We start from the raw sequence: 27122 nt of genomic DNA, 5'->3' as shown, positions 1-27122 counted from the left end.
CCCTGGCCTTGCTCAGCGGGTTAAGGATCCAGTGTGGCTGTGATGTAGGCAGGCAGCTGAGGCTCCAATTCGACCCCTAATCTGGGAACTTCCATATGGCATGGGTGTAGCCTCCCGCCCAAAAATAAATTGCTTGAAATTTTGATAGGATATTTGCCTGGGCACAGGTGAGAGGTCTTCCTGAAAGCTTAGAATGATTAACATGTGGTTTCAAAAATAATTTATTTCATTAAGAAGTTTTAAAAAGACAAAGTCACCATAAGATACATGACAATGCATTCATTCACTGGAACCGGGGCCACCTCATAGAAACAATGGTCAAAGAAGGCCTAAACTTCAGAAAACAGGAACAGCAGTCTGCAAAATTAGGGCAAATCACTATTTTAATTTCCATCTGAATATTTACAACAATATACAGGACGGCATGGTCAAATTTTAGAGAAAACAGTTCACTGCTATGACTGTATCTGTATTCTGATTGCTTTGAGAACACAGATGCCTTTTTAAAATGCCATTTGGTTTTTAGAACAGAATGTTTTTCTGTCTTACATATTGGTTGTCTCCTACACAACAAGTGAAAACATCCTGTTTAACAACTTTTTGAGTTTTAAACTCTAAATCTTGGTTCCAGTATTCCTGACCTGTCTCTTTGTTACCATGTGAAAGAAAAGGTGCTTTAAAACAAGTTTCAATTCAGAATTTTTAGGAATAAAAAGGAATCTCACGTCTCCTTCCTATCGCTGGATAGCCTCAAAAAGTAAGTTCAAGAGAATCAAAAGTGATTTACAAAAGGCACCAAAGTCAGCAGAAGCACTGGCAGTTTTCACTTTGGACCAGACACTGGAAATGTCCCCAGATTACAGCTTCCTGCAAGCTGGCGTCGCTAACACCCGGGAGAGACAGCCCTTCAGTTGGCTGTAGCATCTTAGGCATCCTTGGCACATGGAGACCCCCAGATTCTGTGCACAGACCCTCCAGGAAGTACAAACAAGGGGAAGGGCAAGGCTAAGACAGACCACACTCACGAACAGCGCAACTGGGACCAGACACGCCCTCCAAAGTAAACCTTTAGTTTCTTACTAAAAACGTGATGCTCTCTCGTACAGGAAATACAGCTGAAGTGAATGCTAAAATATGGGATGCATTTCAAAACCAGAGAACAACTTACACATTACTTTATTACCACGCATGGGCAGCTAAATAAGGGGCACTGTGTGAGGTCAAGTGCGGGTGACAAAGAAACCACCTCTGAGTGACTGCTGGTGAGTGAGTTCTGTGTGACTATTTGCACAACTGCCAAGGGCTAGATTTCTTCCGAGAAAAGCTACTTTTATCTTCTGGTGACTCATTTCAGTGATTACAAGCATTGCTGCAAGTCTGAGACATTCAAGGTTCTTTTCCTCCCCAACGTCCATCTGTCAACTTTTCTAACCAACAGGGTCAACTGACAAGCAAAGAGGATTTTCTATCATGAACTGGAAAGTCAAAGACTCCCCAAAATTCACCTCTGCCTTAAGAACAGAGGTGAGATGAGCGCAGCTCCCACGGGGGTACTGCTGATGTGGGCACGCACTTGGCCTTTCTGGCAAGCAGGCTGCCTGGTGCCTCTGTGTTCCCTGTGCATCGAGGGGTGGCTAATAACTAAGGTTGTCACTGCCATGTTGACAGTTTTCAGAACATTTGTCTGCGTCTGCTTTCATCACCTTCTCCCAAAATATCAGAAGATTACATTTATATAGAATATTTTTTGCGTTTTCTAAAATTCTCTTATCCTCTAAAGGAGGACTGATAAAATAATCAGGATGTGTTCTTTTTTCGGTGAAATTTTAGCAAGTTACACATTACCTTTCTTCTTTTGAAAACCAAAGGACGATTGTGCTCTACAAGGTCGCGAGCTGGGCCAAGCGCGCCATCCTGCGGAGCTGGCCCCCGTTCGCAGGGCTGTAGCGCCCAGGGCTGCCCAGGCCAGGAGAGTGGGGCGCAGGGCCGGGCTTCACAGGGCTGCCCACCGTGGGGCTGCTTCTCCCAGGGCTGCTGAGTGGAGGGCCCCCAAGGTCCAGCAGCTGAGACTTCCATTTCCCTTTCGTCGCGGGGCTGGGCCAGCTGGGGAACGAGAGCAGCCAGTCAGCAAGGTGCTGACCAGACAGGACTTGGGCCCCCACACCCAAGCCCCAGGGACCACCAAGGCTCCAGGAGAGGCGCACTAAGCCTCAGAACCAGGGGCCTTGGAGAGTCAAAGCTCATGCGATTTCCTGCATGAGCCGCAGGTGACCCTGCGCAGAAACCCTGGCCACCCCTCCCTGCACCCATCACCGTGGGCATCACCCCTCCCGCTTTGCCACCTGCAGCCACACATCAGGGGAGCTCCCTGACGGGCCTGACAGTGGTCCAGATGAACCTTTGTACAAATGTAGCTACTGACGCCCCCTGTGTAACGCCCACTGGTACCTCTGTCTGTCTGAGGGGGAGAAGCCCAGGACGGCACTCTTCCACCTGTTCACAGCTGGGTACTGCTGAGGGTCCACGTCCGCGTTCTCCAGAGCTGCCAGAACATCCCGATCCAGTTTTGATGGTTCCTCTCTGGAAGGTACGAGAAAAAGGAGGAACCACCATGATAACAAGCACAGACATCTGAGAGTTCCCTTGTGGCACAGCGGGTTAAAGATCTGGCAGTGACAAACTGCTGTGGTGTGGGTTTGATCCCTGGCCTAGGAACTTCTGCATGATGCAGGGGCAAACCGAAAGAAAATAAGAGAAAAAAAGCACAGATGTCAAGCACCACCACAACCTTCAGGCAGAGGAATACGATCTAGGCTGCGGAGAGGCCCAGGTGGGGACAGTGGAGGCGATGTGCTGAGGGGACGGGTCCTGCTGTGAAACTGCCTTCTGCATAGTCCCACCCCGAGGACAGCTGAGCAGAAGCTGGGGACTAAGATCCTGGCAGCCCTCCTTCCTAAAATGAACTAAACTCCTAGCACAGCTGGGTCACTCAGGAAGTAAAGCAGACACATCGAGCCAGCGAGGATGCCAGCCCTGACCCACTTGGAAGACCCAAGGACTAGAGGTGCAGGTCTGCCAGGTTGCGGGTTGAAGTGGGCCTCCTCATGTTCCCTCCCACTGCTCCACGTTCATGTGCATGCCCCGTGATGGTGTGTGTATGCCCCCTAATTCGTACCCAGACAGGAAGCGCCTCTGGACTGGGTCCTGTGAGGCATTGACCCCCGAGGGCCCTGAAGTCACAGAACCACAGCTTTGCTGGGCCGCAAGCCTGGGGCTGGTGGGACCCAGGTACAAGTTCGAAATCCCAGCTGACATCTCGCTTTCTGTCCTCATCTGCGTCTCTCCGGGAGGGTCGGCAGCTGGGAGTCCAGACCCGTCACCTTCTGCACTCACTCCTGATGCCAGGATCTTCTCTTGAGTTTTCGAGTTTTTCTTTGGTGTCTTAGAAAAGCTACTTTCTAGATTCTGCAAATTCAGTTTATCAAACTCAACAGTCAAGCCAGAGACAGGAGACAGGAACGCTTCCTCCCCAACTGGGGCCTTTGGCCTCTTCCCCCCCAGGGTCTTGCCCTCACTCAGGGGGCTGCAAAACCCATTTTTGTTGCTGTGGGGAATGGTGGGGGCGGAGGCTTCTATGAGTTCTGACTTCTGCTCGGAGGGGTGGATGTTACACCCCGAGGCTCTGGAAGCAGTGACTGCAGGCTGTGTGCTGCTTCGAGCAATGTTTTGCCGATTTTTGATCTCTTCCAAGCTCACATCCTCATCCTCATCTAGAAACGCCCCCACAGAGATGGAGTTGCTGCCCTTCCTGTGACGGCCTGTGGGGGAAAAAAGGCAGCCCTTCAGGGTGTGGGTGAGAGGACGCGCAGGGTGCCCCCAGGCACAGTCACAAAACCCCAGCCCAGGCCCTTCTCATTCAAAACCTCCTCCTCAGATTCCAAGACAGAAAACCACCTTCTTGAAAAAGGCTGGCAGGACCTTGCACACAGAAATACAGCCTCCGGGCCCAGCTCTCCTCCCTCCAAGGCAGGGAAACAAGGAGGAAGCCGGCTGGTTCCCAGGACACAGCCCATGTTCTTACCGAGGGCTGAAGTGTCCTCCTGGCGACAGGCTGAGTTTTCTCCCATGTCTTGTTGGGGCTTTTTGCCTACTTCCTGCTGAGTGAGATATTCTTCTAGTTTTTGCAGGCCTGCCTGGGAAGACAGATCAACAAAACAGCCCAGAAAGTCCCAGTATTCGACCCAGGGATACCCCAGCTCATGAGCCAGCTCTCTGAAAGAATAAAGCACAGTTAACCGGTTGTGAGACCAGGACAAAAACTCACAGAACTGCCTACACAGAAAGGAGCCTGATGCTGACAGTGCCAAAGCAACGCCTGTGATCTTGGTCTGGATTTCACTTCACCCTAAATTTGGGGCTGAAGTAGCCGCCCTCCCAGGGTAAGAGCGAGCACAGTTTCCCTCTCAGACTCTGCCGTGTTATGGAATGAGCCAACAAGGCCACTGGGGAGGAAGGAGACCCCGACCCAAACGCACCATTCACACTGACACTCAGGAGAGCTAGAGAGGGTCAACTGTAAAACTCCACTAATGGAGACCTTTTTGTTTTCATGAAACAACGGCATAAAGTTGGAGATGATTCTGGTTTGGGCCAGACATAAACGCGTAGAAGCCCTTTTCACTTTTGAGTTGTAAACCTAACACTGGGCACATATATTTTGAGAAAAAGTTCTAAAATGACTCAACTAAGTTTAATTTGATTACACTGTAAATTACCTTCTTGACTGGGGAAGGAATGCTTTCCAGGCACTTCTTTACTAGTACTTTCTGGCCACGCCCTCCTCTGATGCTTAGCACCTACCACACACTCACTGGTGCCTCTCAGACACCCCTCTGCCCTGGAGGGACTGTTTGACTGAGACGTTTGCTGCATGAGCTGCAGCCTGCACCTTTGCAAGGACTTACAGCCCTCACACTCTCCCAGTAAACTCGATCTGGGAACTACCATTGGGAAGGCAGCTGCAATTCTTTAGCTTCAATCTCACACAAGCACACAGCATCCAAAATGATGGTCACTTAGGGCCCTTTAAGTACCTTCCCACTCTCTCAATGCCTCTATCTGGATCCGATTTCCTGACACTGTGGAAGAAGCCTGCTTTCTCTCGAGGCGGGGTTTTCCAGAGTCGGCGAAAATCTTCTGCCTACGAAAGAGAGGGTGTGTTGAGCTATGCTCTGCACCCAGGTCACCTGGTACTGTAAAGAGCCACCAGCACCACAGGCACCCGCCTCAACCTGCAGGCAATGCGCCCACCTGTCCTGGAGCCAAGAGACCAACCCGGCCTTGGCTAATGGTCAGAGCTGCACCAGGAGGCCCCAAGGGAGACACTGTAGAGGTGCCACCCTGAGCCCCAAGTCACTTTCCCATCACAGGAGAGGAAGATAAACGTTGGTGCTTTTCATGTTTTATGGAAAATAAATATTGGTGCTGCTGAATCTAATCCTAACATTTCTGTAGTTTTGGGTAACTAATCATTGAGAAAGTTCTTTCAACAAGATTAAAGATTATAGACAGGTCAGTATATGAAGGACCTCCTTCTGGAAGGTGAACTTCCGAGTAACAGTGCAAATCCAAGACTCCTGAACAGGCAGCCTAGCTAGCAGGTCAAGACGCTGGCACAGGTGGGGAGCCAGGTGACGCTGGCCAGGGGAGGGTCAGCCACGTTAACCTGGCTTCTTGGAAGCAAGGGCTCATCACACACGGGCCCTGACTAATAGGTGAGGGACAGGATCAAGACACACCCTCAGTGAAGGTTCTGAAGCCCCCTTGACAATGCACTGGGGCTCTGCAAGAACTGGTCTCTATGACCAAGCACAAAGCGAGGGGTTGGACAGGCCAGCACTTCTGGCAGGGATAGCCAGGAGCTTGTTCCAGAAGCTTCCACAGAAGCTCACCTTGGACGGACTCAGGGGCCCCGCAAAGGCTCGCAGGGTCAGGACAGGGTCTCTGGGGCCACCTCCGCTGTAGCCTATGTGAGAGGCTTCACCCGTCTGGTCCGAAGACCACAGCTCCCCGATCACTGGAGAAGACGTGTCCTCTGCTCTCAGGAGGGGCACATAGTAGTGACCTGGGCGGAGGAAACACACCACCTGAACAGGCTGCCTAGACAGCCTGTGCCTCAGTGGACATCTGGCCTCCCGGAATCAGCCAGAGAAACAGCACATTCATCACCCCCACAGGTTCTGCAAGCGAGGCAAAGGTGACAACAATAAAAAGGCTGGGAGTTCTCTTCAGTGGGTTAAAGATCTGGTGTCTCACTTCAGGGGCTCAGGTCACTGTTATGGTGCAAGTTTAATCCCTGGCCTGGGAATTTCTGCCAAAAAAAAAAAAAAAAAAAGGCTGCAAAAGCTCTAGAGCCAAATGCCTGGGCAAGAGGCTGGTCTGCACCACTCCTGCACAGAACAAGCACTGTGTCCTTTCTTGGCAGGCAAGAAGAAAAAAGGAAAAGGATGGGAGTTCCCTTTGTGGCTCAGTGGTAACGAACCCAACAAGGATCCATGAGGATGCAGGTTTGATCCCTGGCCTCACTTAGTGGGTTAAGGATCTGATGTTGCCGTGAGCTGCAGTGTAGGTCGCAGATGTGGCTCAGATCTGGCTTGCTGTGGCTGTGGCACAGGCCAGGCAGCTTTAGCTCTTATTCGAACCCCAGCCTGGGAACTTCTCTATGCCACAGGTATGGCCCTAAAAAATAAAAGAAAAAGAGTTTCTGTCGTGGCTCAGCATAAATAAATCTGACTAGTATCCATGAGGACGCAGGTTTGATCCCTGGCCTTGCTCAGTGGGTTAAGGATTCGGTGTTGCTGTGAGCTGTGGTGTAGGTTGCAGATGCGGCTCTGATCCAGCATTGCTGGGGCTGTGCTGTAGAACTGTGGCTGCAGCTCCCATTCGACCCCTAGCCTGGGAACCTCCACATGCTATAAGTGCAGCCCTAGGGGGAAAAAAAAAAAAAGCAAAAAATAAATAAAAAAAAAAAGGAGAGTAAGGGAGAGCAGCAAACAGCTCCTCACCAGGACTTGTGAACAAGAACAGTGTTTAAATGGGAGTGTGAGGAACATTATAGAGAAGTCGCACTTCAACACAACCTCCCTTCCCAATTCCGTCTTTTTCCTGTGTTATAATTTTACATCATTGATACACGTTTCTAGACAGACCTGAGTCACACGACACCTTGACATGAAGCCTGGAAAGAACAAAGGCTGCCCGTAGCCACCACACAGGGTGGTGGGGCAGGAAGGCGCCCTGAGAAGGCATGCTATTGACAGTGGAGGCTGCGACAATAAAAGTTCCTAAGAGTGGCCCCACTGACCCTGGGTTGAGTGGAGACCAACAGGGACTTGGATAGGAGTGGGAACGGGAGAAGCAAAAAAAGAGGCGAGCAGGAGGTAAGAGTGTCAAGTCCCCGAGGCAATGCTGCCTGGGCAGCGGGAGCACCAGGGACAGCATGACTGCGGCCAACTCCTCAGACTCACCGGAAACATCAGAGGAGGGCAGGGGGATCCCTGCTTCACCTCTACCACCTTCGCTCTCTGAGGCCTGCGAGCACAGAGGCTCCTGATGGGAGGTATGAAGCCCCGGGAAGCCGAGGCGAGTCTCGAGGGCCTGGGCAGGAGGCCCCCCCTTCCCCACCCCCAGGGCCTGAGAAGCTGGGGAGGACAGGGCCCTGGACAGAGGGCGGCAGCCAAAAGGGTGAGGGAGCGACAGACAGACAGACAGAGCGATGTTCCTCCTGCTTTGCCGGCCATGCCCAAGAGGCCTGTGGAGGCTGAAGGCTGAGGCTGTGAGCAGCAGTCAAGTGACAGACGACCTGGCCTCTCCGAAAAGGGAGGTGGAAGAAAGGGTAACTGTGAGGGGTTCATGGGGGCCGCTTCACTCCCACTGCGCGGCCAGGCTGCTCCCCAGCACCCTCCTCATGGGGGCCTCACTCCCCACCTTACCCTTTAAATAGTCTCTAATCCGCTCTTTCAGTTCCATGGATTTATTTTTGCTTCTTTCACAAATAACCTATTAAAAAAAAAAAAGTTAGGTGAAACACTCTAAATCTAACTTTTCATAACATTTTCTTACCATGAAAATGATTTTATAAAAGCAAGTTTTAAAGTCAAAACAAGGCCAATGTCCTAATGCTGAATGCTTCATAAAGCCCAGAGTCAAAAAAAAGTGTGTGGAACAGTGTAATTTTCCTTCTAGAATGTTCGGTAAAGACTTCAAGTGCTGAGGACAAGAAGAACAAACTCTGAGATTGAGTGAATTTTTACCTTTTCTTTATGCTGCTCTACAATCTCCTAATTTTCTTTCTCTCTTTTTTTTTTTTTTAAAGGCCGAACCTTCACCATACAGAAGTTCCTGAGCCCGGAGTTGAATATGAGCCACAGCTACAACTTATGCCAGATCCTTTAACGCACTGTGCCGGGCCAGGGATTGAACCCATGCCCCTGCAGAGACCTGAGCCACTGCAGTCAGATTCTTAACCCACTGCACCACAGTGGGAACTTCTACATCTAATTTTCTGCAAGAAAAGGAAATCTTAGGGTGCACCATCAAGTCAGAGCAGAGACGCAGACACGCTGATACCTGCAGTTCTGTGCATTCCCTGCCTGGGAACCTGGGCACTACTGTTGGGCTGGAGTGAAACAGAACTCCTATCTAGCATGAACACAAATGTTTTATTTTTGCAACTATAGGAATAGATGTTCTCAGTCGTTAGACAACTGTGAACACTTTAGCTATAAGCATTAAAAATAATAATAATAACCTTAAAACAAGAAGGAAGGAACCACAAAATTACCATCTTCTGCCAGCCTGTGGGAAAAAGCTGTACAGTGTACTCTTTGAGCAGTGCAGGTATTTTCTTTCTTTCTTTTTTTTGTCTTTTTAGGGCTGCACCCACAACATATGGAAGTTCCCAGGCTAGGGGTCAAATCAAAGCTGCAGCTACCGGCCTACACCACAGCCACAGCAACTCAAGATCCGAGCCACGTCTATGACCTCCACTGCAGCTCACAGCAACAGTGGATCCTTAACCCACTCAGCAAGGCCAAGGATCGAACCCACATCCTCATGGATACTAGTCGGGTTCATTACTGCTGATCCGTGACGGGAACTCCCAGTATTTTCTTTTAAATTCTTTTAAAGTCTGTAACTGGCTGTGAGAGAGAGCCAATATTTTAGAAATGTCAGTTACTAAACTGCACTTTACATTGAAAAAATATCCATACATATGCACACAAAAAGTTGTGTCTGGTTTATGCAAAATAATAGCAATTTCTAAGCCATAGAATTGCCTGGCAAATTTTATTCTTTTTATGTGTATTCTATAATTTCTACAGATGTGGGCATTACTTCTGTATCATAGCAACTACAAAGGAGGCGCTCGCTCCAGAACAGGACCACACATATTCTATCTCTAAAGGGCTGGCAGGCCCAGGCCAGTAACAGCTCTAACGCGTGGGACAAATTAACCCATTTTCTGTTTCTGTTTAGGTCCACCTCCCTCACCACCTCACTGCACAGAGGCACCTCTGCCCTCTCTAAGGTGCATTTTACTCAACTGCCAATATAGATCATGACAAGGCCTGCTTCATAAGGCTAGAATGGGGCAGATAAGAATACATAGGAGGGGCTTAGGCAGCACCTGTTGCACAGTGAGCTGAACACACTGTCAGCTACTTTCAACGTCCACCTCATCATCGCCAAGTTCCCTCAATGATCCCTACCTCCACCCTCCTCACCACCACCGTCTTTATTCCAGTGATCCCCACCACCATCCTCCTCACTGTCACCATTTCCTTGAACACCACCATCCTCCTCACCACCACCGCCATCACCCTCAACACCACCTCCTCTGTTCTCTCCGATGCTGAGCATGCACAGAGGGAACTTGATAAAAGACAAAGGGAGCTGTTGAGAACAACCTCAACACGTGTCAGGAAAATAAAAGCTGCAAACGGGGAAAGTTATTCCCCCTGGGGTCTGCAGACGCATCTTCTTCAGAGTCCCTCTTACTTTAACAATTGGGGTTCTAAGATGTGCCCATGGGGCAAACACAGTCACAAAGTCAGAGTTACTTCTGACCTCACAGGGGCCGTGACTGCGAACTGTAATTTTACATATTTTCATTACTAACACCATGTAGTAATAGCATTTTACTTATTTATTTCCTTATTTATTTTTGGCCGCATCCATGGAATACAGAAGTTCCCAGGCCAGGAGTTCCTGTCGTGGTGCAGTGGTTAAACGAATCCGACTAGGAACCATGAGGTTGCGGGTTCGATTCCTGCCCTTGCTCAGTGGGTTAAGGATCCGGCGTTACCGTGAGTGTGGTGTAGGTTGCAGACGCGGCTCAAATCCTGCGTTGCTGTGGCCGGTGGCTACAGCTCCGATTAGACCCCTAGCCTGGGAACCTCCATATGCCGTGGGAGCGGCTCAAGAAAAGGGAAAAAGACCAAAAAAAAAAAAAAAAAAAAGTTCCCAGGTGAAAGATGAAACCAGTACTACAGCTGTAACCAGAGCCATAGCAGTGACAACACTGGATTCTTAACCCGATGAGCCACAAGGGAACTCCAGTAATAGCATTTTAATAGGTACTTACATCTTCAGGTGTTTTATCATATTTATTCCTTGGGTTTTTTACAATCAAAGGGTGTGAGGAAAGCACATTGACCACATCTGCATTCCCAAACTTGCAAGCAAAATGCAATGGTGTGTCGTAGCCCTGAGAGAGATGCAAAGGAAGAACATTTATTTCTTAAATATACTTTTTCGTCTCATAAGGTTGTTTTAAGACTAAAAAAAGCCCAATCAAACAAAACTCCTCAAAAATAAAAGACCATAAAAAGACAATGTTTTTATAACTAAAATGTAACTGGCACACTAGCACACACCCCAGCACAGCACCTCACTTACTGTGTATCTCGTGCCCTGGGGAGCTTACAACAGAGCTGAGGTGACACCTGCTCAGCAAAGAGTGGCTTCAACAATGCAGAGCCCAGGACAATGTCTTAAAACCAATGCTCAAGAAGCAAAATAAACAGATGAAGGAAACATCCAAAATGAAGCAAAGGCCATGAATTGGTCTGTACCTAAAACTCTCTTTACTGGCTCATCCTCCAGTAAATGAAACTTGCCCCTCCTGATTTCTTGGTATTTTTCGATGTTGACCCGCCCCTGCTGGTACCCTCCGCATGCCAGCTCCCCACAGCTGCTGCCACAGGCTTGGATGCAGAATGTCCAAAACAGAGCCCACTCATGGTTACCAGAGCATGGCCTGCAAGCCACATGCAGCTACTGCAGTCCCAGCTTCAGCACCACCCCTCCCTCAAGCCACCCTGGCTGCGTCCCTCTGCTTCTCACCCAGGCTGTCTGCACTCAACACCCCCAGCTCCAGTCCAGTCCCCTCCACTGGGCGGCCCCAGGGAGCTCAGCTCCTTCGCTATGCCACATACCCTCTAGGGCCATCTCATCCCCTCAGACAACTTATGTGTCTGACGACACTACCGCTTGCTCTGCTCACTCTCCCGCACAACCTGTCCCCTGTCCAGGGTTGGTGAGCTTACTCAGTTCAGGGAGCATGGTAAACACCTGGGGTTTCGCAAGCCATCTAGCTCTGCCTCAGTCATCCTACTCCACTCTTCTCTGTAGCTGTGCACAGAGAATGAGCAGAGTTGTGTTCCAATAAAGTTCCCTCTCTTTTTTTTTCCTTTTTAGGGCCACATCTAAAGAATATGGAAGTTCTAGGCTAGGGGTTGAATCAGAGCTGTAGCTGCTGGCCTAAGCACTTACCCTTATTCATTCAGTTTGTTCACACTTAGTCTGATACGCTGATTTTGCCCCTTCTATCCTATTTCATGCTTACTATTACTTTTATATAACTGCTGATTCCTCTTTAGGCCCACTCTAATTTTGCTAAATTTAGTAGTTATTCTTGCTTTCCAATTCCGCAGTTCAATGTACCATATGCACTATGTGTTACAAAATAATATATTACAACCCTAATTTTTTTTTTTTGGCCCTGCCCGTGGCACATAGATCAAACCCATGCACCACAGCAGCAGTGACCTGAGCCACAGCACTGACAACACCAGGTCCTTAACCTACTGAGCCACCAGGGAGCTCCTCCAATATGCTTTTCATTTATTTATTTTTTTTGGTCTTTCTAGGGCTGCACCCTAGGCATATGGAAGTTCCCAGGCTAGGGGTCGAATTGGAGCTGCAGCTGCCAGCCTATACCACAGCTCATGGCAATCCCAAATCCTTAACCCACTGAACAAGGCCAGAGTCCTCATGGATACTAGTCAGATTCATTTCTACTGAGCCACCATGGGAACTGCTCCAATATGCTTTTTATTTTTTATTTTATTTTATTTTTTGTCTTTTTGCCTTTCTGGGGCAGCTCCCACGGCATATGGAGGTTCCCAGACTAGGGGTCTAATCGGAGCTGTACCTGCCAGCCTACACCAGAGCCACAGCAACGTGGGATTTGAGCCGTGACTACAACCTACACCATAGCTCACGGCAACACCGGATCCTTAACCCACTGAGCAAGGCCAGGGATCGAACCCACAACCTCATGGTTCCTAGTTGGATTCGTTAACCACTGCGCCACAACAGGAACTCCTCCAATATGCTTTTTAAATTCCCTTTCCTGCCAACCACAACTTTTCCAACACCTAGTACAATTCTTGGTTCTCAGCCATGCCTAGGTTTTCCCTTTAGGCACCATTAACCCCCCCCCCTCACTGAACATTTTAACCTCACAGGAAATACTCCTAATGTAACGTTAAATGGAAAGAGATGGAGTTTCCATTGTGGTGCAGCAGAAACGAATCCGACTAGTATCCATGAGGATGAGGGTCCAATCCCTGTCCTTGCTCAATGGCTTAAGACGCAGCTCAGATCCTGCATTGCTGTGGCTGTCGCACAGGCTGGACACCATAGCTCTGATTCGACCCATAGTCTGGGAACTTTCATATGCCTCAGGTACAGCTCCCCCCCCCAAAAAAAAAGAAAAGAAAGAAAGAAACACACACAGAACACTAGACTACAAGGCACCAGACCCTTTTCCCTTCCTTCCACCTCCAGCTTTTTGGCATCCTCCCAGCCTCCCATCAGCTCAGGGCTCTCTGCACAAAGGCCAGCAGAGAGGTGAGCTGAGCAGCCCTGCCCGGGCCCAGGTGCACCGTTCCTCTTTCTCCTGCAGGAACCATCCCACCCGCCTCCTTCTAAGCACTATGACACCTGGGAACAGGAATGTGCCCCTCCTCCCAGCTGACACGCTCAGATGCTAGGAACACACACAGCCCCCCCCACCCCACCCATCTCAGCTGAGACCACCCCACGACCCAGGGCAGGGGCAGCGCACCACTCTGTCGGGAGTGTTGAGGTACAGGTCCAGCACATAGCAGATGCGCTTCTCCAGCATGTGCGGCTCGTCGTCCGGGTACATGAGCCGCATGAACTCGGGGTTCTCCAGCGTCTCTAGGGTCAGCTGACATAGGGCAGCCTGGTTCTCCTTGGCAGCCACATGCAGGACGTTGTACCGACAGCCCTCCTGGAAGACAAGTGCAGACCCTGAGCATCACTCTCATCAGCTGCAGCCTCCACGCAAATGAGGCCAGAAGCAGGCTCACCTGAACGATGGTGGGGTTGTCCCCGGATCCGATCAGATACCGGGGGTTGCTCCAGATGAGATCAGAAAAGGTGTCTTCCTCTCCCTTCTCCACAGCTCTCCGAAGCTTGGCGGTGAGATCCTGCGTCCGGGGATTCTTATAACTGTTCGCTCGCTCTCTGTTTGCGGCTTCTGACTCAGACAAGTACAACCCATCTGTTATGAAGAGATGTAAGTTAAGAACATTCAATTTCACAAACATTTCCTCATCATCCACTATGTGCTACAATGAATGCAATCCTTTGCACAGAGGCCGATCTAGCTGGGAGTAAATGGCAAGAAACAATGAGGAGTTCCCTAGTGGTGCAGCAGGTTAAGGATCTGGGATTGTCACTGCTGCAGCTTGGGCTGCTACTGCGGCAAGGGGTCAGTCAATCCCTGGCGTGGGAACCTCCATGTGCTGTGGGTGTGGCAAAAAAAAAAAAGAAAAAGAAAAAGTGATGCTACACAGCAGACACAGCATGACGTGTACTGGCTCTGGCAACAGCTGCAGCACATAGGGGAAGAGGCATCTACGCTCGGTGGGGTGGGGGAGCAGGGCACCATCTACATTCGCAGAGCACAGGAAGTACACTTCCAAATGCACGGAAAATCCTCAGAAAGGCAGTGAGCATGGAGGGATTTCGCTGGTTTAATCACAGCATCTGTGGATGTGTGACAGCAATCTTGAGGCATTTTCACAAACTGTGGAGAGGGAAACCCAGAAATGTTTGAAATTATTCTAGCTATCATGGAAGAAATGCCGAGGAGAGGGGACAGAGGAGGCACAAGAGACTCTCAACCGAAGGACAACTTTCTGCAAGGAAAGGAGAGTTCCTTGGGAACCCCAGCCAGCCTGGGATGCTCATGGTGGGCACCAGACCGAGGCCAGACCACTGGGGTTTCCTCCAATGCCAACTGCAAAGGCCCTTCAGCAGATGCTGGTTCTGAGCTGGGAGTGGGTGTGGCTAGGTTTCTGGCTAGACGGCTCCTGCAGGCGAGCCTGATCACTGCAGAAGGATCTGTGGCCAAGCAGGTGCTACAGTCCTCCACGGAGGTGGGAGGTGCAGCCCCAGGGGGAAGTAGTGAGATCTCAGCCTTTAAAAAGGCCCTGAATCCACAAGGCAGCAGGGAAGGAGAGTGCAAAGTCTCCGCAAAAAAAGGCCTCAGCAGCTCTGGGGTCACAGTGGCTGCCCCACCCACACCAGCCAACTGACCCATCCTCCAGCTATTTCATGGCTGGGCCTCAGTGCCCTACTCCCAACACCCTGGACTTCTAAGGTGGAGAAAAACTAGACACAAGGAAAGAGGGCACAAAAGACCCAGGGGAAATCTGATAGTAATGCTAAGACATGAACCTTGGCATAAAATTACTTTTTTTTTTTTAATTACAGCCACACATGAAGCATATGGAAGTTCCTGGGGGGGCGCAAATAGGAGCCACAGGTGCAACCTATATCATAGCTGCAGCAATGTTGGATCCTTAACCCTTAGCTGGCCAGGGATTGAACTCACTTCCTTAGAAAGATGTCTGTTCCTTACCCCACTGAGCCACAGTGGGAACTCCTATAATTTACCTTTTAACCCACCATTGCTAAAGAGTGGTGTCATTTTCACAGGAGAAAGTGGTAAAGAGGTTTTGCTTGGAGAAGGGAAATAATCACAAATTCCTCTAGCAAATTTCTCAGCATCTTCTCTGCTTGTAAAAGCTTTAAATCGAGATCCTTTGATCATTTTGACAGCTTGCAAGGCTTCCTTTTTATCTTCATAAACATGAATCCTTTCTGTGCAAGAAAAGCAACAAAGGAAAATTAGAGATAAATTACTGGAACAATTGCCACCTAATTCACATCTGAAGCTCTGGGTGTGGTAATCAACAACTGTTACTTGTTGTCTGTCTGATTTCTCCCTCTTTTTAGGGCCACACCTGAGGCATATGCAAGTTCCCAGGCTAGGGGTCAAATCAGAACTGAAGCTGTTGGCCTACGCCACAGCCACAGTAATGCCAGATCCGAGCCACCTATGCAACCTATACTGCAGCTCAAGGCAACACCAGATCCTTAACCCACTGAGCAAGGCCAGGGATTAAACCTGCATCCTCATGGATACTAGTCAGGTTCTTAACCAGAACAATGGGAACTCCTGATTTTTCTCTCATTAACAGTTCAGATTTTAATTTTTATTTATTTATTTATTTTGTCTTTTTGCCATTTCTTGGGCCACTACCGCAGCATATGGAGGTTCCCAGGCTAGGGGTCAAATCGGAGCTGTAGCCGCCGGCCTACACCAGAGCCACAGCAACGAGGGATCCGAGCTGCATCTGCAACCTCCACCACAGCTCACGGTAACGCCGGATCCTTAACCCACTGAGCAAGGCCAGGGATCGAACCTGCAACCTCATGGTTCCTAGTCGGATTCGTTAACCACTGCGCCATGACGGGAACTCCAACAGTTCAGATTTTTAATCTTGAAGACAAAGGGCTTCAGCTAGCCAAAAGAACATAATAATCATGACCACAGATATGTGCATAGATATTCTATATCTATAAGTACATATTCTATACTTAAATAGGTAGTTTTATATCCAGGGATACTATTTCATACTAAAAAACAAAATTTACAACTATGAATAAAAATAAAAAGTTGAAAACTATGACATTACCAAAGAATATAAGAGAAATTTTAAATATAATTTTGGGTGGGGCATGCCTTTCTATTCATGCCAAGAAACCCAGAATAGATTAAAAAAAAGAAGTTCCTTAGTGGCTCAGCAGTTTAAGGACCCAGTGTTATCACTGCTATGACTCAGGTCACCGCTATGGCTTGGGTTCCATCGCTGGCTTGGGAACTTCCACATGCTGTGGGTACAGCCACAAAAAAAAAAAGAAAAAAGAAAAAAAGAAAAAAGAAAAAAAAAGAAAAAGGAGGCTCCAATTATGTAAAAATATTAACATTCTGTAGGGGAACTACCATGATCAAGTTCTGTACAAACTCATAGGCTCATAAAATACAAATGACAGATTGGGAGAATAAATTTTTAACTGATACAACAGAAGAATGATAATGTTGACTGGCTCATAAAAATGGTTAATATACATGACCAAGCAATTCATCAAATAAATACAAATAGACTATCACCAAATAAATAAGGTGACAACAAATAACAAGTGTTGGTGAGGATGTAGAGAACGGGGAGCCCTCATGCACTGTTGGTGGAAATGTAAATGGTGCCAGCCAGTATAAAAAAAATAGTATGGAGGGTCCTCAGAAAGATAATACAACTACCATTTAATCTAGCAATTCCACTTCTGGGTATTCAGCTAAAGACATATGAAGACTAATCTAAAAAGACATATGCACCCCTATGTTCACAGGAGCATAATTTACAATACCTAAGAAATGGAAGCAACCCAAAGTCCATCGTTGGATGGTTAAGGAAAATGTGATATATATATATATATATATATCTGTGTGTGTGTATATATACATATATATATACAGACACATACACATACATGCACAATGGAATACTTAACTCGGCCATAAAAAAGAATGGAATCTTGCCATTTGTGGCCATATGGATGGATAAGGAGGGCATTTTGCTAAGAGAAATGAGTCAAAGACAATCATTGTGTGATTTCACTTATGTGGAATCTAAAAAACAAATGAACAAACAAAACAGAAACAGAATCACAGAATCAAAACAGAAACAAACTTCCACAGCATGTGGAAGTTCCCATATGATGTGGGACAGAGAACAAACAGGTGGTTGCCAGACTGGGTGGTTTGGGTGGGAGGATTAGTGAAAAAAGTGAGGCAAAGTAAGAGGCAAAAACTTCCAGCTACAAAATAAATGAGTCACAGGGATGAAATACACAGGATAAAAATAATAATAAAAAGGTAATCAGGAGTTCCGTCGTGGCGAAGTGGTTAACGAATCCGACTAGGAACCATGAGGTTGCGGGTTCGGTCCCTGCCCTTGCTCAGTGGGTTAACGTTCCGGCGTTGCCGTGAGCTGTGGTGTAGGTTGCAGACGCGGCTAGGATCCTGCGTTGCTGTGGCTCTGGTGTAGGCCGGTGGCTACAGCTCCGATTCAACCCCTAGCCTGGGAATCTCCATATGCCGCGGGAGCGACCCAAGAAATAACAACAACAACAACAACAAAAAAAAGACAAAAGACAAAAAAAAAAAAAAAAAAAAAAAAAAAAAAAAGGTAATCAACCTAAAACAAGATAGAGGTTTCCCTTATTTGAAAGACAAAAAAGAAAGTTTAATAACATGCAGAAAGGAGTTCCTGCTGCAATACAGCAGGATAAAGATCTGGCGTTGCCACAGCTGTGGCTTAGAGTGCAACTACAGCTTAGATCTGATCCCTGCCCTGGGAGCTCCATATGATGTGGGACAGCCAAGAACGAAAACAAAGGAAAAAAAAAAGTGGAGTTCTCTTGTGGCGTACCAAGTTCACAATCCAGCATTATCACTCCTGTGGCACGGGTTCAAACATCCATATGCCATGGAGATTACCACCCCCCAAAAAGTATATTTGGACCCAGCACCTCTATATACCAATTTCATAAAAGTAAAGACAATGTACATACATACATATATATTTATATTTATGTTAAATATATTTATTTTTGGCTGTGCCTATGACATACAGAAATTCCCAGGCCAGGGATTGAACCCGCACCACAGTAGTAACAACACCAGATCCTTAACCCACTAGGTCACCAGGGAATTCCTATTTATGAAAAACTTAAAATATATTAAAAATAATAACAGTAAAGGAGTTCCCATTGTGGCTCAGGGGGAACGAACCCAACTAGGATCCACGAGGACTCAAGTTCAATCCCTGGCCTTGCTCAGTGGATTAAAGATGTGGCATTGCTGTGAGCAGTGGTGTAGGTGCAGATACCGCTCAGTTCCATGTTGCTGTGGCTGTGGTGCAGGCCTGCAGTTGCAGCTCCCATTCAACCCCTAGCCTGGGAACTTCCAAACACTATGGGTGTGGCCCTAAAAAAAAAAAGACTCAAAAATAAATACATAAAATAAAAAGTCTAAATTTGAATATAAATAAACAACAATAAGTAGGATCAATACATTATATATACTTTGTTTTATAAAAAGCAACTTTACTGTAATCAATATCAAACTTTCATTAATTCTACCCAAAGCTATCAATTTTTTAAAATTATAATTCTTTGATGTTGAGGAGTTCCCATCGTGGCTCAGTGGTTAATGAATCCGACTAGGAACCATGAGGTTGCGGGTTCGTTCCCTGCCTTTGCTCAGTGGGTTAACGATCCGGCGTTGCCGTGAGCTGTGGTACAGGTCGCACATAGCTCGGATCCCACGTTGCTGTGTCTCTGGCTTACGCCAGTGGGTACAGCTCCGATTCGACCTCTAGCTTGGGAACCTCCATATGCCACCAGAGCAGCCCAAGAAATGGCAAAAAAGACAGAAAAAAAAAAAAAATCTTTGATGTTGAAAATTATACCTTCATTGGCCATTTGTATTCATTAAATATAAAAGCTGATCAGGTTATGGTAAAAAAGAAAAAAGGGAGAGAGATGATTAATCAAAAAAATGGAGCCAGTCAATAAATACTTGCAAAGTATGTCTCTGTTAGAGTCCAATTTTCTTATTTATTATTTATTTGCTTTTAAACAAGCACCCTCAGCATATGGAGGTTCCATATGGAGCTACAGCTGCCGGCCTACACCACAGCCACAGCAGTGCAGGATCCGAGTCACGTGCAACCTATACCACATCTTACAGCAATGTCAGATCCTTAACCCACTGAGTGCGGGATCAAACCCGCATCCTCATGGATGCTAGTTGGGTTTGTTAACCCCTGTGCCACGATGGGCACTCTTAATTTCTAACAATTCCTATATAGATTTATAAAACACTCAGAATTCTGCATAAAAATATTAACTGGTTAATTTGGAGTGATGAGGTAATGGTGATGAAATGCTCCTTTCTCCTCCTCTGTAGTCTGTGATTTTCTTTTTTTAATTTTTTTTTCTTTTTGCTTTTAAGGGCTGCACCTACAGCATAGGGAAGTTCCCAGGCTAGGGGTCAAATCAGAGTTGCAGCTGCCGGCCAAAGCCAAAGGAACACCAGATCCGAGCTGTGTCTGTGACCTATACTGCAGCTCAGGGCAACACCGGATCCTCAACCCACTGAGCAGGACCAGGGATTGAACCTGCATTCTCACAGATTCTAGTTGGGTTCATTATCATTGAGCCACAGTGGGAACTCCTATTCAGTGATTTTCAAAATCACTTTCCCCTGGTATCTGTGCACCACCTATATAGAAAACTCCCACTTGTCACATTACCGTTTCTTGCCAGGGCGTCCTCATATGCCGGGCACACCCCATAGTACAGAGGCGGCTCTGCAGAGGCCCTCAGCATGGCTTTGTGGCTGCTGACCCCCGCCGAGGCACTGAAGGGCACCGAGCAGGTCTCAGACGTCATGGCATCTTCCTCCGGAGGATTCAAGCCCACACTATAACCAAAATCTCTGTCCTCAGAAAAGCTGACCTGCTCAGCTGGGCTCCCTACCGCAGACTTCATAATCCTTCGTGTGTCCTGGCCAAGGACAGTGGCACCCGTGGCGTCATGGTCAGAAGGGTGTGAAGGCAGTGTACTGTGCTCTAATAAAGCCTGAGCCAATTTCTTCTCGAAAATGAACCTTGTGGTTGATGTAATGGGTCCGCATTTCAATCCAGCTTTGAGAATTTCTTCTCTAAGGTCATCTGGATTCAGGAGTTTCAATCGAGCCAAGATGGTATCCATTGTCATTTCGCCTAGGCCTAAGATAAGAAAAGTCAAATCGATGGCTATAAGTACATCCTCTCTTAAATGAATTTAGCAAAGTTGCAGGATATAAGATTAGTGTACAGAAACTGATTGCTCTTTTATACACTAATAATAAACTATCAGAAAGAAAAAGTAAAAAACAAATTCCAGGAGTTCCCATTGTGGCTCAATGGAAACAAATCCGACTAGCTTCCATGAGGACACAGGTTCAATCCTCAGTGGGTTAAGGATCCAGCGTTGCTGTGAGCTGTGGTGTAGGTCGCAGACAAAGCTTGGATCCTGCATTGCTATGGCTGTGCTGTAGGCTGCCAGCTGTGGCTCCTATTCGACCCCTAGCCTGGGAACTTCTGTATGCTGAGGGTGCAGCCCTAAAAAGCAAAATAATAATAATAATAATAAAATAAATAAATAAAATAAAATTTTAAAAAATTAGGGAAAGAAATAACTGGACATATAAACATATATCATCAAAACTGGGGTAAAGGGTTTTAAGAAGTGTTTAGATGAAATGACAGGATATCCAGGATTGGCTATAAATTACTCCAGGAGAGCAAAACAGAGGGGGCAGTGACAGAAAAACAGGACTCACAAAATGCTAATACTTGTAGCTAGATGATGGATACTTTTGTGTATTTCTTCTTAAAGAACTTTTTATGATGCTACCTCTCACCTCTGACGCCTAGATTTCAGAAATGAACGGACTGCACAGGCCCCTCTAGAGCTGCCACAGAACAAAGGATTCTACCCAGGGAGAGCCCCTATGAGAGTCTCTGAATGAATGCTGGGTGTAAGGGCAAGAGAGGTGATAAGGAATTGATATGAAAGGAACACATACAAGGCAAAGTTTGAAGAGTCGGGGGCAACTGGGACAGATGCTACGAATAAACAGAGGATCCTGGCAATATTCTCTTTCATGCCATCCCTGTGTCCTTACTCTAAAGATACTTTTTTTTTTTTTTTAATTAAAAAACCCAGGGCATATGCAAGTTCCAGCCCAATCCGAACCACAGCTGTGACCTAGGCCACAGCTGCGGTAATGCTGGATCCTTTAACCCTTTAACCTACTGCACTAGGCCAGGGATCCAGCCCGCTCCTCCACAGCAACCTGAGCCATCACAGTCGGACTTTTAACCCACTGCACCAAAGGGGGAACTCCTAAATGTACCTTTTAATTAATCTTTGCCTCGCCCACATCATGCACAGGTTCCCAGGCCAGGGATCGAACCCAAGCCACAGCAGTGATAACACTGAGTCCTTAACTGTTAGGTCACCAAGGAACTCCTAAAGCTACCTTTTTAACGTAGGCTAGTTTGAAAGGGGTTTTGTCCTCATAAGCAAGCAAGCCCTGAATAGAAAACTTACATGACATTATATCACTAACTTTGTGACCTTGGGCAAGTTATGTAAACTCTAGGCCTCGATTTTCTCGTCTATAAAATGGACATAATAATAGCTCTGCTCCTTAGGCTGTAATGAGAATTAGATAAAATAATATGCGTTTGACACTGACAAATTATCCATAAATACCAGTTACAGCTATGCAGTTGCATAATATAGGCTTATGAATCTTGTATACATGCTGAAAGTCAATCTGAATAAAAACACTCTGAATATATACACTCTGTTACTAATATTTTTAATACAACACACAAGAATCAGCCCATGTGTGGAAAAGAAAGAGAATATAAAGCAGTAACTAACAAGACTGGTTAGCTTCAGGGGAGGGTGGAGGTGCCTGCAGGGGAGGGTAGCACTTTTTCTTTTTAATGGCCACACCTATTGTATATGGAAGTTCCCAGGCTAGGAGTGGCAGATGCCAGCCTACACCACAGCCATAACAACACCAGATCCAAGTGCATCTGGGACCTACAATGCAGGATGCAGCAATGCTGGATCCTTACCCCACCAAGTGAGGCCAGGAATCAAACCCACGTCCTCATGGATACTAGTCAGGTTCATAATCCACTGAGCCACAGTGGGAACTCTAGGGGGCAGCACCTCTGAACAGGACTTTGTATATGTTCTGACTTAGAAACAGGTTTGTGACTCACACACACACAAAACACAAACAAATAGATGGGACGAGACCCCCAAGTGGAATAGAAACCAAAAGAAAAGAGCTCAACTGTATTACAAGTTAGTAATATAACTGGGGGGGGGGGGGAGAATGAAGGCAGTAACTGAAAAATAGTAATCCATGACCATGAGCTTCAAGAGTGAAGACAGAGGGAGTTCCCGTTGTGGCGCAGTGGTTAACGAACCCGACTAGGAACCATGAGGTTGTGGGTTCGATCCTTGCCCTTGCTCAGTGGGTTAACGATCCGGCGTTGCCGTGAGCTGTGGTGTAGGTCGCAGACACGGCTCGGATCCAGCGTTGCTGTGGCTCTGGCGTAGGCTGGTGGCTACAGCTCCGATTCAACCCCTAGCCTGGGAACCTCCATATGCCATGAGAGTGGCCCAAGAAAATGGCAAAAAAAAAAGACAAAAAAAAAAAAAAAAAAAAAAAGAGTGAAGACAGAGAAAGAGCATACAAACACTAGAGTTGTCAGGTTCTCGCAGTGGTACAGGTTAGCAATTCTGAAGCTACATTAAATGCATTCTAGGACTCAGCAAGTAACTAGATATACTGGAGGTAATGAGAGCCAGGCTCCTCACTGACAGAGAAGGGAGCTACAAATAAAGAGAAAGCTAGATAGGGCTCAGCAAACTTCTGCAAGGGGCCAGGGAGTAAACTATGAGGCTTTGTGACCCAAAGTCCCCTCAAGCACTAAGAATAGCCATAGATGAAAGAGTGTGGCTGCACTGCAAAAACTGGTAGAGGCCGAGTTCCCTGGTGGCTCAGAGAGTTAAGGGATCCAGCATTGTCACTGCTGTGGCATGGGTTTGATCGCTGGCCTGGGAACTTCTGCATGCCGCAGGCGCAGACAAAAAATTTTTTAAGAATAAAAAGAGGTTGGGGCTGGATTTGGCCAGTGGGCCATAGTCTGCTGACCCTTGGGCTAGAAAGAGAAGTATCTGCAAGACCTCCATCGATTGACTGACAGAGACATAAATATACAGGTATACGAAATTGAGGTAGGTCTGCAGATTGGACAATGCTTTTTGGTTTCCTGTGATTCTGACTTGTCCTGTGATTATGTAAGATATGAACACCGGGGGAATCTAAGTGGATGTACACAGGATTTCTTTTAACTATTTTGACATAACTAAAAACACAAGAAGTTGAAAAGTAGTAGAGAGAGGTCCCGTGAACCCAACACACAGCTTCCCTCAATGGCAACACCTTAAACGCTGTAGTGCATCATCCAAACCTGGCAACTGCCATGGACACAGGACAAGGAGCAAGCTCAACGGCCTCAGCAGTTTCTGCAATCACTCTTTTCTTGTGTGTCTTTGGATGTAGTTCCCTGTTGTCTCTCACAGGTATAGATTCACAGGTACCTGGTTAGTTAATGGTTAGTTAATGAACTGTTCCGTCGCCACAAAGATCTCCTCCTGCTGCCTCTTTACTGTCACATCCAATCTCCTCCACTATCCCCTACCCTTGGCAACCACTACTTTGTCCTCCGTCGTTATAATATTTTCACCTTGAGAATGCTATATAAATGGAACTATATGCTACAAACTTTTTTTTTTTTTGGCTATACCCACAGCATGTGGAAGTTCCTGGGCCACAATAGCAACCCAAGCCACTGCAATAACAACACTGGATCCTTAATCTGCTGTGCCACAATCCTATGAACTTTTTTTTAAAGGGCTGAACCCACAACATATGGAAGTTCCCAGGCTAGAGGTCAAATTGGAGCTGCAGCCACTGGTCTACAGCACAGCCACAGCAACGCTGAGCTGCATCTGCGACCCACACTGCAGCTCATGGCAATGCCAGATTCCTAATCCACTGAGTGGGGCTGGAGGTTGAACCTGAATTCTCATACTAGTCGGGTTCTTAACCTGTTGAGCCACAACAGGACCTTCACACTGTAGGTTTAATTTGTATTTTGCTATTGGCTGGTGATGTTGAACATCTTTCCATGTTTATTTGTCTATACTATTTTTGTAATTTTTTTAAATTCTAAAATGATCTGGGAGTTCCCACCATAGCGCAGCAGCAACAAATCCGACTAGGAACCATGAGGTTGTGGGTTTGATCCCTGGCCTTGCTCAGTGGGTTAAGAATCCTGCGTTGCCGTGAGCTGTGGCGTAGATTGCAGACAAGGCTCAGATCTGGCATTGCTGTGGCTCTGGCGTAGGCTGGCAGCAACACCTCTGATTAGACCCCTAGCCTGGTAACCCCCATGTGCCACAAATGTGGCCCTAAAAAGACAAAAAAAAAAAAAAAAATCTAAAATGATCTTAGGAGTTCCCTTGTGGTACAGTGGGTTAAGGATCTGGGGTTGTCACTGCAGCATCTTGAGTCATTGCTGTTGTGAGTGAACTTGTACATGGCCTGGGCATGACCAAAAAAAGATTTTAAAATGAAAGCTACATTTTAAAAATAGGCGTTCCCATCATGGCTCAGCGGAAATGAATCTGACTAGTATCCGTGAGGAGGCAGGTTCAATCCCTGGCCTTAATCAGTGGGTTAAGGATCCAGAGTTGCTGTGAACTGTTGTGTAGGTCACAGATGCGGCTTGGATCCTTCGTCCCTGTGGCTGTGTTGTAGGCTGGCAGCTGCAGCTCCAATCTGACCCCCAGCCTGGGAACCTCCATATGCCGCACCTTCAGCCCTCAAAAGACATTAAAAAAAAAAAAAAAAAAAAAAAAACCGCGAAAAAGACTCCAAACTATAATCTCTTAGCCCCAGACCCTACTGGCCTCATGCATCCTTTAGCATTAGTGTCTGCATAATTTCTTGTCTCAGGTGTCCTGCACTGGATTTTTTGGCACAGTGTTGACAGCCAGCATGCTGGCCAAATCAGCATGCTATCACTAAAGGTGCCACCTAAAACTTTCCTAAGGGGATGAGAGAAGGTAAAACAACCAGAAACTCAACAGGATGGAGGGCAAGCTGGACTCCATGTCAAAAGGCCTACACCCCCACCTGGCTTCTGCCTCGGACCTGTGTTATCTCTGCCGCAGCAAATATTCCTGGGGCCTGTTTTCTCAGCTGTTAAGAAATAAGTCACGCGTAAGGACAACTTTAGTCAGGAAATTTCAAGATGAGATCATCAATTGTGCTATGTGCTAATAAAATTTTCATCTTCCCATCAAAGTATTAGAGGAACTCTAGCTTATCCTCCAGAAAGAAACCAGGCCTGCGGGCAAGGGGTCCCGGATGCCCTCAATTGAGGTTCACTCGGCCTACTCAAATTAAGGCCTCAAACTAACTGAAGTGCTTGCAGACGCGGCACCCGAGCTTCCAGTCTCACGGCTTTTCCCCATCTGTAAGTCAAGGACTCCGTAGTTTTACTCCAAGTCTCTTCCCAGAACACCGACTCCTGCCGGGGTAGGATCCAGGCCCCGAGAGAGGAGACCAGGGAGGGGAAGGGATATGAATCCCGGGAGACAGAGGACCGGCCTTACCTGGATCTGGGAATGGGGCCGCGGACGCGCAGGGCAGCGGGTCGGGAGGTCCACTCCGGCCCAGGACCCGCGGCCGCCGGTCCAGCCGCCGCACCAGCCAGCGCACGGCGATCAGCAGCACTGAGGCACCCAGCAGCTCCCAGGCCAGCGCCGCCCACTCGGCTGCCGCCAGCCGGGGCCACAGCATTGCCACCGCTCGCCCGGTTGTCGCCGCCGCCGCCGCCGCCACCGCCGAGGGCCGCCCGAGGACCCCGCGTGCCGGGCTGTCCGCACCACCGCCTGACGGCGCCGCGCCCGACAGCGGCTGGCGCGGGGCCGAGTCTGCACGAGCGAAACAAGGCGCTCGTCCCCGCGCCCAGCAGCCAGACGAGGGAGTGCGTTCGCGGCTCCAGTCCCTACAGGCGCGGGGCGGGTAACTGAGCGGTCAGGCAGTGGCGCTGGCAGCCCGGCACGCGGGGTCCTGACGCAGGCGGGCGGTACCTGGGCGGGTCAAGGCGGGCCCAGGCCTGGGGCGGGCAGCTCGGGGTGGGTCCCAAAGCGTGTCCAAACTCGGGGTGGGCAGCCCGGTGGAGGCGTAGTTAGCGGGTGAGTCCGTGCGGAGGTTTAGGCCGGGCCCAGGTTTTGGTCGCGGCGGGAATCACAGATGAACCCACAGGGTTTCCCTGGAAAGACCAGGTCTGCGTTGCGCAGTGTGGACGTGCCTGCTTCGTCGGGTCAAAGCGACTATGATTCTACAGGCAAGCTTTGGATATTTTATTCTTAACTTTACAACAGCTAAATTACTGACAGCTTACGATTTTAGAGAACAAGTTTCTCCCACGTGAAGCAAGCCGACTGAACTGATACCTGTTAACTCTGCAGCGGACTCTTGTCTGTGTCCGGCTTCTCTGGCCGGTTAGATAACTCTCTTCGTACCCCAGCCCTGCTGGCACCTAAGTCTCCCAAGAAACGGAGGGGGTCTCGTAAGGCTTCAGGCTGTGCGACCCCATTTAACTCTCAGGGACAGATTGGGGAGTCGTCGCCGCGGGCCGGGGCGCAGCAGACTATAAAGAGACACAGGGAATTTTAGGGAC

General features: G+C 47.9%; 1 protein-coding gene across 2 annotated transcripts; it reads right to left on the bottom strand.

Moving 5' to 3' along the window:
- On the bottom strand, positions 204 to 26297 carry ANKLE2 (ankyrin repeat and LEM domain containing 2). 2 transcript variants are annotated; one of them, XM_021073939.1, is made up of 13 exons: positions 26050 to 26290; positions 20043 to 20519; positions 15289 to 15483; positions 13683 to 13876; positions 13415 to 13603; positions 10646 to 10768; positions 7992 to 8058; positions 5952 to 6124; positions 5094 to 5200; positions 4082 to 4272; positions 3176 to 3818; positions 2449 to 2580; positions 204 to 2103 (listed from the first exon to the last, which is right to left on the bottom strand). In XM_021073939.1, exons 1-13 carry the CDS (start codon positions 26234 to 26236, stop codon positions 1881 to 1883), a joined length of 2901 nt encoding a protein of 966 aa, XP_020929598.1. In that variant the 5' UTR covers positions 26237 to 26290; the 3' UTR covers positions 204 to 1880. The 2 variants fall into 2 exon arrangements, with proteins under 2 accessions (XP_020929598.1, XP_020929597.1); XM_021073938.1 differs by having other exon boundaries at positions 366 to 2103; positions 15277 to 15483; positions 26050 to 26297.

This window comes from Sus scrofa, chromosome 14, assembly GCF_000003025.6.
Source record: "Sus scrofa isolate TJ Tabasco breed Duroc chromosome 14, Sscrofa11.1, whole genome shotgun sequence".
NCBI lineage: Eukaryota > Metazoa > Chordata > Mammalia > Artiodactyla > Suidae > Sus > Sus scrofa.
This window is presented reverse-complemented; position numbering and strand designations above follow the sequence as displayed.